We start from the raw sequence: 17,394 nt of genomic DNA on the forward strand, positions 1-17,394 counted from the left end.
GGCACGACGGTAGAATGGGATATGAGAGGTGACTACTTGCCTGGCTTTCAAATGATTTTAAATAGTGATACACACAGACACACACACAGCTCAATGTGGCTGCTTTGGTATTGCGTTACAAAGGGTAAGCATCAGAATGTTTAGGCTCACAGGAAAAGTGTGGAGCCCCAGTATTCTCTGCTCTTCCTCGGCTAGATGTGTTCAGAGGGTTCTCATCTCTACAATAAAGGCTAATAATTCTTGCAGACAAGCGACATTGTTGCTTTGGTGTAACATATTTATCTTGAGCAGCATGGCGCAGTAGGCTGTAATCCTTTGTGCACATTAATTATCTTTAAAATAAAGATGACAATGCCTGCAGAGGATGCTGTGGGGGATGGGATTGGGAGTAGCTCCAGACTGTGGATGGGCCAGCCTGGGCCTAGTTTTAACAGGCTGAATGCTCCACTGCAGATGTGGCACTAAATCAATGACTGGCTGTATTTCTCATATCCTCTATGACATTGTGCCCCCACAAATGTTTAAAAAAAGAATTATATATATATATATATATATATATATATATATATATATATATATATTCCTGATGTATTTTCTTATGTCATGTTCACGTTTTGTGACGTGATGGTCAGGTTGTATACTGATAAAATTAATTTTTTAAACATACTCTTACAGACCAGACAAACACATTCTTAACTTGTTGCAATCTGGTTGCAATCTTTCCCAGACCGTCTTAATTTAGTCATGACTGACATCTCTACCTGGTTGTAATCTGGTAATTTGGCTTCTCGACAATCACAAAGAACTGTTTCTAACCATCCTATTCCAAATTGTGTCCACTAGATACATGTATAGAGTACATACAGTAGCAGGATGCAATATATACTGCATGAGGAAGCTGACATTATGACCATGCTATCAGTATGTGCCATTTGTAAGAGAAGAGACAAGGAATAGGCAGGAAACATTACTCTGGTGTCACACAAGTAGAAACAAATTGAAATGGCATTTGAAAAACAGCAAAAAATATAATAACAAAAAATAACTCTGAACTCTTATTAAAAAAATAAGAAAATGCCTGCAAAGCAAAGTTTTCAATGTGACAGGGTGCCTCCGTCCTAGTCTTTGCCCCTCCTGTGTCAATCACTTAATTTGTCATTATAGCTAACTGTCTGAAGTGCAGTGGTATAGTAGTTCATGCATGCAGATAACCATGCGCAAAAATGCACACACACACACTCAAACAAACAAACACTAGTTCTCCCACAGTTGAGAGAGCTGTTGTGTGGAGACGCCTAGCCAATGCACAGATGATTGAGCTACAAGCCAGACCCAGTTTATTTCCTGTCCCACTCTCCTTTACTCCCCTGCAGAGATGCTTGCCTCAGCACCATGATGCAAAAGAGGAGAAACACAAAATGCAGATTCTGAGAGGAGTTGGTGTTCCAAACCCCTTGTCAGCCCAAAGCAGTCGGAAGTGAAATATTGCAAAGCCTACTGTAGTTCCCATTTAGGTTATATTCTACGACAATGGAGGTCATTAGTATGTCTTGGATATTTAACCATTTCTGTGTTTAAGGATTGTGAGACAGACTGAAGTAGACTGAATAATTTGTCTAGTGGTGAGAGTAGTTTGCTATGAGTAGATGGGTAAGAATTGGATCCTAAATAGTTTTTGCCCATCTCAATCAATGATTTATTCACGAGTTGAAAGGGAATTATGTACAGTATTTCAAGATATCGATTTTTATTTTGATGTTGATGTAAATATAATGTATGCACAAGTTTGAGATAGACACAAATATCTCATGTTGGGATTCAGCCTAACAGTCTATCATGCTTTAGTTACTATACCTACACTGATGTGATCCATTCTGGATGCAGTCCTAAACCCTTTATAAGGTCTATATATACTGAACAAAAATATAAACACAACATGCAACAATATCAAAGATTTGACTGAGTTATAGTTCATGTAAGGGAATCAGTCAATTAAAATAATTGAATTATGCGCTGACCTATGGATTTCACATGACTGGGAATACAGATATGCATCTGTTGGTCACAGATACCTTAAAAAAAAGGTAGAGGTGTAGATCAGAAAACCAGTCAGTATCTGGTGGGACCACCATTTGCCTCATGTAACGCAACACGTCCTTCAAATAGAGTTGATCAGGCTGTTGATTGTGGCCTGTGGAATGTTGTCCCACTCATCTTCAATGGCTGTGTGAAGTTGCTGGATATTGGTGGGAACTGGAACACAGTGTCGTACACATCGAACCAGAGCATCCCAAACATTCTCAATGGGTGACATGTCTGGTGAGTGTGCAGGCCATTTTCTTTTTCCAGGAATTGTCTCGAGATCTTTGCGACTTGGGGCCGTGCATTATCACTCTGAAAAAAATGAGGTGATGGCAGCGGATCAATGGCACGACAATGGTCCTCAGGATCTCATTATGGTATATCTGTGCCCACACAATGCCATACACGTGGTCTGCGGTTGTGAGGCCAGTTGAGCATACTGCCAAATTCTCTAAAACAACGTAGGAGGCAGATTGTTGATGAGAAATGCTCTGGTGGATATTTCTGTAGTCCGCATGCAAATTGCACCCTCCCATCTGTGGCATTGTGCACATTTTAGAGTGGTCTTTTATTGTCCCCAGCACAAGGTGCACCTGTGTAATTATAATGCTGTTTAATCAGCTTCTTGATATGCCACACCTGTCAGGTGGATGGAGTATCGTGGCAAAATAAAAATGCTCACTAACAGGGATGGTAATACATTTGTGCACAAAATCTGAGAGAAATAAGCCTCTTGTGCATATGGAACATTTCTAGGATCTTTTATGTCAGCTCATGAAACATGGAAGCAGCACCTTACACGTTGTATTGGCATGCTGACTGCAGGAATTCCCACCAGAGCTGTTGCCAAAGAATTTGCTTATTTCTCTACAGTACCATAAGCTGCCTCCAATGTAGTTTTAGAGTATTTGGCAGTACATCCAACAGGCCTCAGCTGCAGACCACGTGTTCACCACGCTGATGAAACAGTGGGTATGCACAACCAAAGAATTTCTGCACAAACTGTAAGAAACCATCTCAGAACGCTTGGCTTTTTCCACATTTTGTTACATTACAGCCTTATTCTAAAATGGATTAAATAGTTTTTCCCCTCATTCATCTACACATAATACCCCATAATGACAAAGCAAAACAAGGTTTTTAGAAATTAGAGCAGATTTATTAAAGATAAAAAATGGAAATATGACATTTACATAAGTATTTAGACCCTTATTTTCAGCATTTTGTTTAAACACTTTTGGCAGCGATTACAGCCTTGAGTATGATGGGTATGATACTACAAGCTTGGCACACCTGTATTTGGGGAGTTTCTCCTAGTCTTCTCTGAAGATCCTCTCAAGCTCTGTCAGATTGGTTGGGAGGTGTCGCTGCACATCTATTTTCAGGTCTGTCTAGAGATGTTCGATCGGGTTCAAGTACGGGCTCTGACTTGGCCACTCATGGACATTCAGAGACTTGTCCTGAAGCCACTGCATTGTCTTGGCTGTGTGCTTAGGGTCGTTGTCCTGTTGGAAGGTGAACCTTCACCCCAGTCTGAGGTCCTGAGCATTCTGGAGCAGGTTTTCATCAAGGATCTCTCTCTACTTTGCTCCCTTCAATTCTCCCTCGATCCTGACTAGTCTCCCAGTTCCTGCCACTGAAAAACATCTCCATAGCATGATGCTGCCACCACCATGTTTCACTGTAGGGATTTTGGCAGGTTTCCTCCAGACATTACGTTTGGCATTCAGGCCAAATAGTTCAATCTTGGTTTCATCTGACCAGAGAATCTTGTTTCTCATGGTCTGAGTCCTTTCATTGCTGTTTGGCAAACTCCAAGTGGGCTGTTATGTGCCTTTTCCTGAGGAGTGGCATCTGTCTGGCCAGTCTACCATAAAGGCCTGATTGGTTTAGTGCTACAGAGATGGTTGTCCTTCTGGAAGGTTGTCTCATCTCCACAGAGGAACTCTGGAGCTCAATTAGAGTGACCAACAGGTTCTTGGTCACCTCCCTGACAAAGGTCCTTATCCCCAGATTGCTCAGTTTGACCAGGCGGCCAGCTCTAGGAAGAGTCTTGGTGGTTCCAAACTTCTTCCATTTAAGGATGATTAGGGCCGACTGTGTTTTTGGGGACCTTCAATGCTGCAGACATTTTTTGGTACCCTTCCCCAGATCTGTGCCTCGACACATTCCTGTCTCGGACAGTTCATTCGACTTCATGGCTTGGTTTTTGCTCTGACATGCACTGTCAACTGTCAAACCTTATATAGACAGGTGTGTGCTGTCCAATCATTTGAATTTACCACAGATGGACTCCAATCAAGTTGTAGAAACATCTCAAGGATGATCAATGGAAACATGAGTTCAATTTCGAGTCTCATAGCGAAGGGTCTGAATACCTTTGTAAAAGAAAATCTAAAACCTGTTTTCATTTGGTCATTGTGTGTAGATTGATGAGGAAAATGTTATCATTCTTAGAATAAGCCTGTAACGTAACAAAATGTGGAAAAAGTCAAGGGGTCTGAATACTTTCCGAATGCATTGTATGTCACCCATTGAGCATGTTTGGGATGCTCTGGATCTATGTGTACGACAGCTTGTTCCAGTCCCCGCCTATATCCAGCAACTTTGCATAGTCATTGAAGAGGAGAGGGACAATATTCCACAGGCCACAGTCAACATCCTGATCAACTCTATGCGAAGGAGATGTTGCGCTGCATGAGGCAAATGGTGGTCACACCAGATACTGACTGGTTTTCTTATCCAAGCCTTTACCTTTATCTTTAAGATATCTGTATTACCAGTCATGTGAAATCCATAAATTAAGGCCAAATTTATTTATTTCAATTGGCTGATTTCCTTACATGATCTGTAACTCAGTAAAATCTTTGAAATTGTTGCATGTTGCGTTCATCTTTTTTGTTCAGTGTAGTATGACTTTGCTCATAAATTATTTGTGAAGCATCTATGTAGTGCTTTTGAAGCCTTTCAGAATGTTCTATAAAACCTGTAGAAATTGTTTGTGTAAAGTCGGTCCTAATCTCATGCTATTCTCTCCTCTGTGTCTCTCACCTGTCTCCCCAGAGGATGGGCTGTAGCTACTTCCTGTGCACCATTCTGTTCTTTGTGGCTGTCCTCCTGGCCATCATGGCAACGGGTACCATCCTACTCATGAACCACTACCAAGCTCCACCTCCCGGCACCAACGACGGCCCCCCACTCATCTCCACCAACCACGACGAGGGCAATGCCCTGGTGACGGTCGAGCGGGGCGATGGTTCGCGCATCAACATCTTCATCGACCCCAACTGCCCCGACTACAACAACAACTTCATGCGGATGGAGGCCGTGCAGACGTCGCTGCTCCATTCACTGACCGACCATGACACGGACCTGAAGTCAGTGAAGGGCCAGGACCGAGCCCTGCTGGTGAAGCTGGCTGAGGAGGTGGCCAAGCTATCGGGCCATGCCAGCCAGCTTAAGTTGGAGTACGAATCTCTGAGGCGAGGCCAGGGGAACCTGGGACAAGAGCTCAACACTCTGCAGACGGAGCAAGGTCGTCTTATACAGGTTAGAGGCCCTCCCTAAAGGCTCCATAGGCCTCAAAGCCCCATTCCACCACTTACCCAGTGAAAGTGGGAGGTTAATGCTTTATTTTCTTAGTGTATTTTATCCAAAGCCATTTCTACAACTCTCCCATTTTTTTCCAACTGAGTATGTTCTGTACTGGAGTAAGCCTGGTTAATGAGCCAGGTTACTGTGCTCAAGGGCAAAACTGCACTATTCTCCATCTGAATTTCAGGCCAACAGCCTTCTGGTAAACCTTCTGATAACTATGTATGTAGGCCTACCATTTAATGCTTGGCTCTACTGCTGCACAAACTGATGACACCCATATACACGGAGTATACAAAACATTAACACCTGCTCTTTCCATGGCAGACTGACCCGGTGAAGCCAGGTGAATGCTATGATCCCTTATTGATCTCATTTGTTAAATCCACTTCAAGTCAATGTAGATGAAGGGGAGGAGACAGGTTATAGAATGATTTTTAAGCCTTGAGAATTGAGACATGGATTGTAATGTGTGCCATTCAGAGGGTGAATGGGCAAGATAAAATATTTAAGTGCCTTTGACTGAAGTATGGTAGTAGGTGCCAGGCACACTGTTTTGTGTCAAGAACAGCAACACTGCTAGGTATTTCATGCTCAACAGTTTCCCGTGTGTATCAAGAATGGTCCACCACACAATGGACATCGAGCCAATTTCACACAGCTGTGGGAGGCATTGAAGTCAACATGGGCCAGCATACCTTTGGAATGCTTTCGACACCTTGTAGAGTCCATGCCCCGATGAATTGAGGCTGTTCTGAGTGCAAGAGGTATTCCTAATGTTTGGTATAGAAGTGTATAGCGTATGAAGAGTTTTTGTTTGAATAATAACATGAAGGTTGATCTCCTGTACTTCTCACGCTCTCTACTACAATCTAGCTTCACCAGACTAGATTAACCGACAAGAAAAGTATTGCCGTGTTTAGGAAAGTTGGTTGGTTCAAATCACAAGCCTCATGTTCTCCAACTCTTAATAGAGGTCGACCGGTATTGTCCGTTGAGCTCTTTTGACTTGAACAGTTGTTTTTTCCATTCAGCACTTAATTCAAAGTCACTCATTAGATCAATTCTGAGCGTGGTAAGAATTAAATTAGTTGTTTTGTAAGTCGCTCTGGATAAGAGCGTCTGCTAAATGACTTAAGTGTAAAATGTAAATGTAAATGTTTTACCATCATCTGCAATATCTCACTGGCAGCCTCACAGTGAGAGGAGTTCCTTCTCAAGTACCTGTGAAAACATTTGTCGAAGCCCCCCCCCCACACACATATACAGTACATACACCACTGCAAACTGATTAGATGGACGGAATGTTAGAACATGCTAACGAAATTACAGTAAACAAAAATGTACGCTTTATCCAGTATAAATGAATGTGGCTTGCGAAAGTATTCATCCCTCTTGGCATTTTTCATATTTGGTTGCCTTATAACCTGGAATTAAAATAGATTTTTGGGGAGTTTGTGTCATTTGATTTATACAACATGCCTACCACTTTGAAGATGCAAAATATGTTTTATTGTGAAACAAACTAGAAATAAGACAAATAAACAGAAAACTTGAGCGTGCATAATTATTCACCCCCCCCCCCCCAAAGTCAATACTTTGTAGAGCCACCTTTGCAGGAATTACAGCTACAATTCTCTTGGGGTATGTCTCTATAAGCTTGGTACATCTTGCCACAGGGATATCGCCCATTCTTCAAGGCAAAACTGCTCCAGCCAATTCAAGTAGGATGGGTTCAGCTGGTGTACAGCAATCTTTAAGTCATACCACAGATTCTCAATTGGATTGAGGTCTGGACTTTGACTAGGCCCTTAAACCACTTGAGTGTTGCATTAGTAGTATGCTTAGGGTCATTGTCCTGATGGAAGGTGAACCGTTAGCATTTTCCTTGATGGCCAAAAAGCTACATTTGTCTCTCATCTGACCAGAGTACATTCTTCCATATGTTTGGGGAGTCTCCCACATGCCTTTTGGCGATCCAAATGTGTTCGCTTGTTTTTTTTGTTAAGCAATGGCTTTTTTCTGGCCACTCTTCCGTTTAGCCCAGCTTTGTGGAGTATAGGGCTTAAATGGACAGATACACAAATCTCTGCTGTGGAGCTTTGCAGCTCTTTCAAAGTTATCTGTGCCATCCTTGCCTGGTCCATTAGTTGTGGTGGGTGGCCCTCTCTTGGCAGGTTTGTTGTGTTGCAATATTCTTTCCATTAAAAAAAATGGAATACAATACTCAGTTTTAGAGATGTTCAGGACCAGTTTATTACTGGCCACCCATTCCAAAACAGACTGCAATTAAGGGTTTAAGGGTTTCAGTGACTTCATTAGATGTGGTTGCTGATGCGTATATGGTTGAATCATCAGCATACATGGACACATATGCTTAGCTTAATGCCAGTGGCAGGTCATTGGTAAAAAAATAGAAAAGAGTAGAGGGCCTAGAGAGCTGCCCTGCGGTACACCACACTTTCCATTAGAGAAGCTTCCATTAAAGAAAACCCTTTGAGTTCTACTAGATAGATAGCTCTGAATCCACGATATGGCAGAGGTTGCAAAGCCATAGCTCTTAAGTTTCTTCAACGACAGGTTATGGTTAAAAATATCAAAGGCTGCATTGAAATCTAACAGTAAAGCTCCCACAATCTTATTATTATCAATTTCATTCAACCAATCATCAGTCATTTGTGTCAGTACATGTTGAGTGCCCTTCTCTATAAGCATGCTGAAAGTCTGTTGTTAATTTGTTTGCAGAGAATTAGCATTGTATTTGTTCAAACATAATTTTTTCCAACAATTTGTTAAGAACTGGCAGCAAGCTTATAGAGTATGTCTTCTGTTAGAACCAGTAAAGGCCGCTTTACCACTCTTAGGTCGCTCCAGGCCTGAGGACAAATACTTTCCTCTAAGCTCAGATTATAAATATGATAGACAGGAGTGGCTATAGAGTCAGCTACCATCCATGTTTGTCGTGGGCATTTTTGTCGTGGGCATTTCCTTCATACGTTTTCCCACTTTGCCAATGAAATAATCTTTAAAATAATTGCCAACATCAAATGGTTTTGTGATGAATAATCCATCTGATTCGATGAAAGATGAATTTGCTGAATTTGCTGAATTTGTCTTTCTGCCCATAATTTCATTTAAAGTACTCCAAAGGTTTTTTCCATCATTCTTTATATCATTGATCTTGACTTCATAATACAGTTTCTTGTTGTTGTTGAGTTTAGTCACATCATTTCTCAATTTGCAGTAAGTAAGCAAGTCAGATGTGCAGCCAGACTTATTAGCCATTCCTTTTGCCCCATCTCTTTCAACATACAGTTTTTAAATTCCTCATCAATCCATGGATCCTTAACAGTTCTAACAGTCCATTTCTTAACAGGTGAATGTTTATCAATATTTGGAAGAAGTAATTTCATAAATTCATCAAGTGCAGCGTATGGACGCTGCTCCTTAATAATCACATCAGACCAACAAATATTTTTAACATCATCCACATAACATAAAATTAACAACAAATAAGGTACAGGTGAAAACAGTCAAGACAAAACCAATAGTAAAGAACATGGAATCGGTGGCAGCTAGTAGACCGGTGATGATGACCGCCGAGCGCCGCTCGAACAGAGATAGGAGCCACCTTCGGTGGAAGTCGTGACAGTTACCCCACCCCCCACCCCTCCCCGACGCCCGGCTCCTGCAGTGCGCCGACACCGGCCTCGAGGGCGACCCGGAGGCCGAGGCGCAAGGCGATCCGGATGGAGGTGGTGGAAATCACTCAGCAGTGATGAATCCAAGATGTCCTCCACCGGTACCCAGCACCTCTCCTCCGAACCGTACCCCTCCCAATCCACGAGGTACTGCAGGCCCCTTACCCGGTGTCTAGAATCCAGGATGGAACGTACCGTGTACACCAGGGGCACCTCGATGTCCAGAGGGGCTAGAGGGGCCTCCGGCACCTCACCTTCCTGCAGGGGATCAGCTACCACCGGCCTGAGGAAAGACACATGAAACAAGGGGTTAATGCGATAGTAAGGAGGGAGCTGTAACCTATAACACACCTCGTTTATCCTCCTCAGGACTTTGAATGGCCCCACACACCGCGGCCCCAGCTTCCGGCAGGGCAGACGGAGGGGCAGGTTTCGGGTCGAGACCCAGACCCGGTCACCCGGTGCGAACACAGGGGCCTCACTGCGGTGGCGGTCATCTTCTGCCGCCCACCCGCCCGTTTGAGCGATTCCTGGACGGCTTTCCAAGTCTCCTTTGAGCGCTGCACCCCTCCTCCACCGCAGGAGCCTCGGTCTGGCTCTGATGCCACGGAATTACGACAGCTGAAACCTATCCACATCCTGGTTCACTCTCTCTACCTGCCCATTGTGCTCGGGGTGAAAACCTGAGGTCAGGCTGATCGAGACCCCCAGACGCTCCATGAATGCCCTCCAAACCCAGGACGTGAACTGGGGACCCCGGTCATAAACTATGTCCTCAGGCACCCCGTAGTGCCGGAAGACATGGGTAACCAGGGCCTCCACAGTCTGCAGGGCCGTAGGGAGACCGGGCAATGGGAGGAGACGGCAGGACTTTGAAAACCGATCCACAACGACCAGGATCGTGGTGTTCCCCTGAGACGGGGGAAGGTCGGTGAGGAAGTCCACCGACAGATGTGACCAAGGCCGTTGTGGAATGGGGAGGGGCTGTAACTTCCCTCTAGGCAGGTGTCTAGGAGCCTTATTCTGAGCGCACACCGAACAGGAGGAGACATAAAACCTCACTTCCTTCGCTAAAGTGAGCCACCAGTACTTCCCCCTAAGACCCCGCACCGTCCTCCCAATTCCCGGATGACCCGAAGAGGGTAGTGTGTGGGCCCACTGGATCAATTTGTCACAAACACCAAGCGGCACGTACACGTCCACGTCCACCTCCCATACCACTGGTGCCACCAGACATGAGGCTGGAAGGATGGGAGTAGGATCGATGGACCGCCCCTCGGTATCATAGAGACGGGACAGCGCGTCGGCCTTAGTGTTAAGGGAACCTGGTCTATAGGAGATGGTGAACCGAAATCTGGTGAAAAACATGACCCACCTTGCCTGGCGAGGATTCAGTCTCCTCGCTGCCCGGATGTACTCCAGATTACGGTGGTCAGTACAGATGAGAAAAGGGTGTTTAGTCCCCTCAAGCCAATGTCTCCACACCTTCAGAGCTTTTACCACAGCCAGCAACTCCCGGTCCCCCATGTCATAGTTTCGCTCCACCGGCCCGAGCTTCCTCGAAAAACAAGCGCAGGTGGCATGCCCGAGCGCTGTGGTAGCACGGCTCCAATCCCAGCCTCGGACGCGTCCACCTCCACTATGAATTCCAAAAAGGGGTCCGGATGAGCCAATACGGAAGCATCGGTAAACAGCGCCTTCAGACGATTAAGAGCTCTGCCCGCCTCCGCTGACCACCACAAACGCACCGGGCCCCCCCTTCAGCAGTGAGGTAATGGGAGCAGCCACCTGGCCAAAACCCCTGATAAACCTTCGGTAGTAATTGGCAAACCCTAAGAACCGGATGTGGAAATGCGATACCCGAGGAAAGCGACGGCTTGTTTGGAGAACACATGTTTTTTTCAGCCTTGACGTACAGGTCATGCTCCAACAGTCGCCCAAGTACCCTGCACACCAGAGACACATGCGTGGCGCATGTGGCGGAATAGATCAGAATGTCATCGATATAAACCACCACCCCCTGCCCATGCAGGTCCCTGAGAATCTTGTCTACAAAGGATTGAAAGACGGCTGGAGCATTCTTCAACCCATACGGCATGACGAGGTACTCATAATTACCAGATGTGGTACTAAACCCGGTCTTCCACTCATCTCCCTCCCAGATACACACCGTTATCCTGAGATCCAGTTTTGTGAAAAAGCGCTCTCCGTGAAATGATTCCACTACCATAGCGATGAGAGGTAGCGGGTAACTAAACCCCACTGTGATGGAATTTAGACCTTTATAATCAATGCACGGACACATTCCTCCCTCCTTCTTTAAAAAAAAGAAACTCGAGGTGACAGGTGACGTGGAGGGCCGAATGTACCCCTGTCCCAGAGATTCAGTGACATATGTCTCCATAGCCACTGTCTCTTCCTGTGACAGCGGGTACACGTGACTCCTGGGAAGTGCTTCGTTTACCTGGAGGTTTATCGTGCAATCCCCTCATCGATGAGGTGGTAATTGGGTCGCCCTTTTTTTACAGAAAGCGATTGCCAAATCGGCATATTCTGAGGGAATGTGCACAGTGGAAACCTGGTCTGGACCATACACCTACCTGAACACCTACCTATACACCTAGCGCAGGCTGAAGAGGAGCTGGAGACGAGGTAGGCAGGCAGGTCCTCTGCCATCTGTCCATTCTCTCCATCTGGTCCATCGCCGTCCTGATCCGGTGTAGGATGTCAGTGTGATGGAGGACACGCTCTTGCATTGATGGGAGAAGGGGCGCAGCTACTCCTGCTGACTCCATTGCTTATGGTGCGGCCCTGACGGAGGCTGTCACGAAAGCTAGGAGTGGTGGGTGTGGAGTCAGGCGCAGAGAGCAAAGCTTCCAATGTAGATGTATTTATTCAGCTGGGTCTAGCCAACATACAGGCACATTGCCCAATAAACAGTTAAGTCCCCCAAAACCCGGGAAATAACAAACAGCAAAAATACGTATAAGCAAAACAAAAATCTACAACTGACAGAGAGGAATAAGCCCGCACAAAAGCAGGCGGGCCCTGGAAGTTTAAATAGCTCTGAATTAACAACAAATAAGGTACAGGTGAAAACAATCAAGACACAACCAACAGAAAAGAAAACCGAATTGGTGGCAGCTAGCAGACCAGTGACGGCGACCGCCGAACTCCGCCCGAACAGGGAGAGGAGCCACCTTCGGTGGAAGTCGTGACAATAACTCACTGTATCACAATTCCAGTGGGTCAGAAGTTTACATACATTAAGTTGACTGTGGCTTTAAACAGCTTGCATAATTCCAGTGGTTCCACTGGTGCACTTCACAAAATAGATGGCTTAATGAGGAAGGAAAATTATATGGATATATTGAAACAACAACTCAAGATATTAGTCAGGAAGTTAAAACTTGGTCGCAACTGGGTCTTCCAAATGGACAATGACCACAAGCATACTTCCAAAGTCAAGGTATTGGAGTGGCCATCACAAAGTCCTGATCTCAATCCTATAAAACATTTGTGGGCAGAACTGAAAATGCGTGTGTGAGCAAGGAGGCCTACAAACCTGACTCAGTTACACCAGCTCTGTCAGGAGGAATGGGCCAAAATTCACCCAAATTATTATGGGAAGCTTGTTGAAGGCTCCTCAAAACATTTGACCCAAGTTAAACATTTTAAAGGCAATGCTACCAAATACTAATTTAGTGTATGTAAACCTCTGACCCACTGGGAATGTGATGAAAGAAATAAAAGCTGAAATAAATCATTCTCTCCACTATTATTCTGACATTTCACATTCTTAAAATAAAGTGGTGATCCTAACTGACCTAAAACAGGGAATTTTTACTAGGATTAAATGTCAGGAATCTTGAAAAACTGAGTTTAAATGCATTTGACTCAACTATAGCTTTAGAACAAAGTTCTACAGCATTAGTAAAAATGTTATCGATACATATGGATGATATTGTTCCTGTAGTGTTTGTAAACACCCTGGTAGGTTGATTAATAACCTGAACAGGCACTGGTTACAGTAAGAAGCTTCCTCTTGAGCGGACAGCTTGATGAAAACCAGTCAACATTCAGGTCCCCAAGAAAGTAGACCTCTCTGTTTACATCACATACACTATCAAGCATTTTACACATATTATTTAGATACTGACTATTAGCACTTGGTGGCCTATAGCAACACCCCAAAAGAAAAGGCTTTAGATATGCTAAGTGAACCTGCAGCCACAACACTTCAATAACACTTGACATAAGATCGCCTCTAAGCATTACAGGGATATGGCTCTGAATATATACAGCAACACCTCCCCCATAAGCATTTATGTCTCTTCTATGAATGAATTATCCAATTGAGTCTTAGAAATGGCTAATATATGAATGTTATCTGATGTTGGCAAGTTATTGATTTCATTAACCTTGTTTAAGGCTACATCACTCAACTGTACTGTGTACTGAATCACAGTACAGTTGAGTGATGCTATGATTGACAGTTGACAGTACAGTTGGCATTAATCTGTGATTCTTGTCATGATTGGGTTTGGTTAGGATTGGCCAGTCGGTGGGTAATGTAGTTTGTATGTATGCGTGTTCTTCTGAAGGGAAGAAATGGCAAATAACAAGCAATAATGATGATAGTATGTGAATGCATAATTAAGTTATCAAATGCTTTAAAAGTATAAATTGACATATGAATATACAATTAATAAACATATCAATAGGTAAAATGAATAAGTGATTAAGCTATGAAAATATACCACATGGAATTTTGAAAGGTGGGACAATCTTCACTTTTTTCACATATTTTTCTTAAAATTGAAAGGGGAATGGAATCACTTCAGGAAGTTAAGCTGAGCAAAGAGATGTATTCAATCCACTAATACTAAACATATAACATAGAAAACTATATTTTGAACAATGTTTATTAGAGGTGTATGGTTGCGCCATCTTCAATTTCCATAGTAACAACTGACACCAATGCTTCATGAATAGGAGAGAGCAAATTGTGAATTTTGGCATGGTGACTGAAAGTGGAGTTAGCCTATTCAATTTAGCTCTCGTATTTTTGATGTAAATGTTTTCATTATTAACTTTACAAATTAAAATACTCTTATTGACAATTTGAAGAGCATTTGTCATTAGGATGAGCTAGACCTAGCTAAAACAAAATGGCTAGTGATTAGATATGAAGCTAGCTAGCCAGCCAAGTAGAAGAGAGGGCTGCTACATGATTGCTATTTTACCAGTAAAATGCATGATCCCCATATTATTATCTAGCTATAGTAAGTATTAGCTTAGCTAGCTAACTACGTACATAGCTAAATATCTACATTTTATTTTTTATGATTCATAAAAAATAGTAAGCCTGCTGACAGTTGATTGCAAGAAGTAATATATCTTAATGTTAAGCCTTAAGCCTAACCCGTATAATGATAGCTAGCTATCTGTAATGACCTTTGGAGGCTAAGGCTGGTAGACAGCTTGGTAACTAAATTATCCTGGTCTAGCTGGTTCGTGACTTTACTACTTACAGGCATACATTATCATATTACCTCAGTTATGGACTATCAGATATTAAATTGTTACATATTTTCTCAAATGTTAGAGTGAAAACCTTTAGATAATAAAATGCTACTTTGTCACCTTGTAAGCCAATTTATAACTGCAGGGTAAATAAGGTCTGTGTTTTCTTGAAATCTCTCTCTCTCTCTCTCTCTCTCTCTCTCTCTCTCTCTCTCTCTCTCTCTCTCTCTCTCTCTCTCTCTCTCTCTCTTATTGTAGGGCCTCTGTTTATTTATCTCTCTGGATGTATAAATAAATCATTTGAACAATTCTTGATTGTGAAACATTATTCCACTTTTCAATGCTAGAAAAAGTGTTTATTTTACACTGTACATGGCCAGATTTATATCTAACTACATTAGAAGTTGCAGAGAGGCCTTATCTAATAGCGATATCTGAAATAGGAGAGAATAATGTAAATGTTTTGGTTTTTGAGGGCTGTCAACTAGGTAGCTGGTAATATGATTGTTTTCTCGTTATCTCCAAGTAAAATCCCAGTGTAGTGGTCCATCTGGCCCCGCAGCCTTGTGAATGTTTACCTGTTTAAAGGTCTTGCTAATATCAGCTATGGAGAACATGATCACACAGTTGTCCGGAACAGCTGGTGCTCTTATGTATGCTTCAGTGTTGCCTGCCTCTAAGCAAGCATAAAAGTAATTTAGCTTGTCTGGTAGGCTCGCGTCTCTGGACAGCTCGCAGCTGAGTTTCCCTTTGTAGTCCGTAATAGTTTGCAAGCCCTGCCACATCCGAATAGCATCGGAGCCAGTGTAGTAGGTTTGAATCTTAGTCCTGTATTGACGCTTTGCCTGTTTGATGGTTCATGTGAGAGCATAGAGGGATTTCTTATAAGCGTCACATAGAGTTGATCAGGGTGTTGATTGTGGCCTGTGGAATGTTGTCCTACTCCTCCTCAATGGCTGTGCGAAGTTGCTGGATATTGGCGGGAACTGGAACATACTGTCTTACACCTCGACCCAGAGCATCCCAAACATGCTTAATTGGTGAAATGGCTGGTGAGTTTGCAGGCCAGGAATTACGTACAGATCTGTGCATCATCGTGCTGAAACAATTGGCCTCAGAATCTCGTCACGGTATCTCTGTGGATTCAAATTGCCATCGATAAAATGCAATTGTGTTCATTGTCCGTAGCTTATGCCTGCCCATACCATAACCCCACCACCACCATGGGACACTCTGTTCACAACTATAACAACAGCAAATTGCTCACCCATACAACGCCATACACATGGTCTGTGGTTGTGAGGCCGGTTGGACGTACTGCTAAATTCTTTAAAACTACCTTGTGGTAGAAAAATTAACATTAAATTATCTGGCAACAACTCTGGTAGACATTCCTGAAGTCAGCATGTCAATTGCACGCTCCCTCAAAACCTGAGACATCTTTGGCATTGTGTTGTGTGACAAAACTGCACATTTCTGACTTGTTTCAGGAAACTAGGCATAAACAATACTTTTGTGTAACGATCTGTGTAACGATCATGCGATCATGCGATCATGCGGTTTGATATGCCACATCTGTCAGGTGGATTGATTATCTTGGCAAAGGAGAAATGCTTACGAACAGGGCTGTAAACAAATTTGTGCTAAAGAAATATGCTTTTTGTGCAAATGGAACATTTCTTGGATCTTTTATTTCAGCTCATGAAACATGGGATCAACACTCTACATGTTTCGTTTTTTTGTTCAGTGTAATTACTGGTCCAAATCGCCATACAACTTTATTCAAAGTCAACTTTGGCACTGCAGCCAAAGGCATTGACCTACAATCTTCTCCTTTGCAGGGTATTGTAACTCTAATAAGTACAGAGTGCATGCACAATGATTTGGCTGTGGACTAATGCACTCTAAAAATACAGTCCTTTAAAATGTCAGATTTCCTGCCACAAATCCCCTATGAGACGAAACCTGACTGCATTAAGCAGACAAGGCTGCAAAAACAAAAATAGGTTGCATTTTGAAACTTTTTCACTAAGCAACTACACACTTGTATCTACAACGTATAACCGAATCAGACATTTTTCCTGTGGACTTTTAAGGTCCACAGGAAATGGCCCTTCAAAATGTTCCATTCATCAGTGTAGAATGACCCCTGATCTCTGTGTAAAATATGAATACTTAGTAGTAGAGAAGTGCTTTTGGTATATCAACTGGGAACTTGTCCTGAAAAGGTATTTAAAGTAGCTAAACTGTATCACTTTACAAACTCAAGACATGTTCAAAAATCTACTAATCACGGCTTCAAATCACCATACCACTTTGTGCAAAGTCAACTTAGGCACTGCAGCCCAAGCCTTTGACTAACACTCTTCTCCTTTGCATGGTATTATAACTAATAAGTACAGTATGCATGGATGTACTTATTTGAGTCTTGTAGGTGTGGTTCTGCATTTGGTTAATGATGTTTGTCCCCTATGAGACACTGTGGATGTGG

The 17,394-nt window shown here is 43.2% G+C and overlaps 1 protein-coding gene across 1 annotated transcript in view; it reads left to right on the forward strand.

Annotated features, from left to right (window-relative positions):
- The window catches only part of LOC124036021 (fibrinogen C domain-containing protein 1-like), a 175,165-nt gene that overhangs the window by 42,074 nt on the left and 115,697 nt on the right, over positions 1-17,394 (forward strand). The window contains exon 2 of the mRNA XM_046350072.1: positions 5,146-5,631. Within this exon, the coding sequence (XP_046206028.1) occupies positions 5,146-5,631 (486 nt within the window). The remainder of the gene's footprint in view (positions 1-5,145; positions 5,632-17,394) is intronic.

This window comes from Oncorhynchus gorbuscha, linkage group LG05 (assembly GCF_021184085.1).
Source record: "Oncorhynchus gorbuscha isolate QuinsamMale2020 ecotype Even-year linkage group LG05, OgorEven_v1.0, whole genome shotgun sequence".
Taxonomy (NCBI): domain Eukaryota; kingdom Metazoa; phylum Chordata; class Actinopteri; order Salmoniformes; family Salmonidae; genus Oncorhynchus; species Oncorhynchus gorbuscha.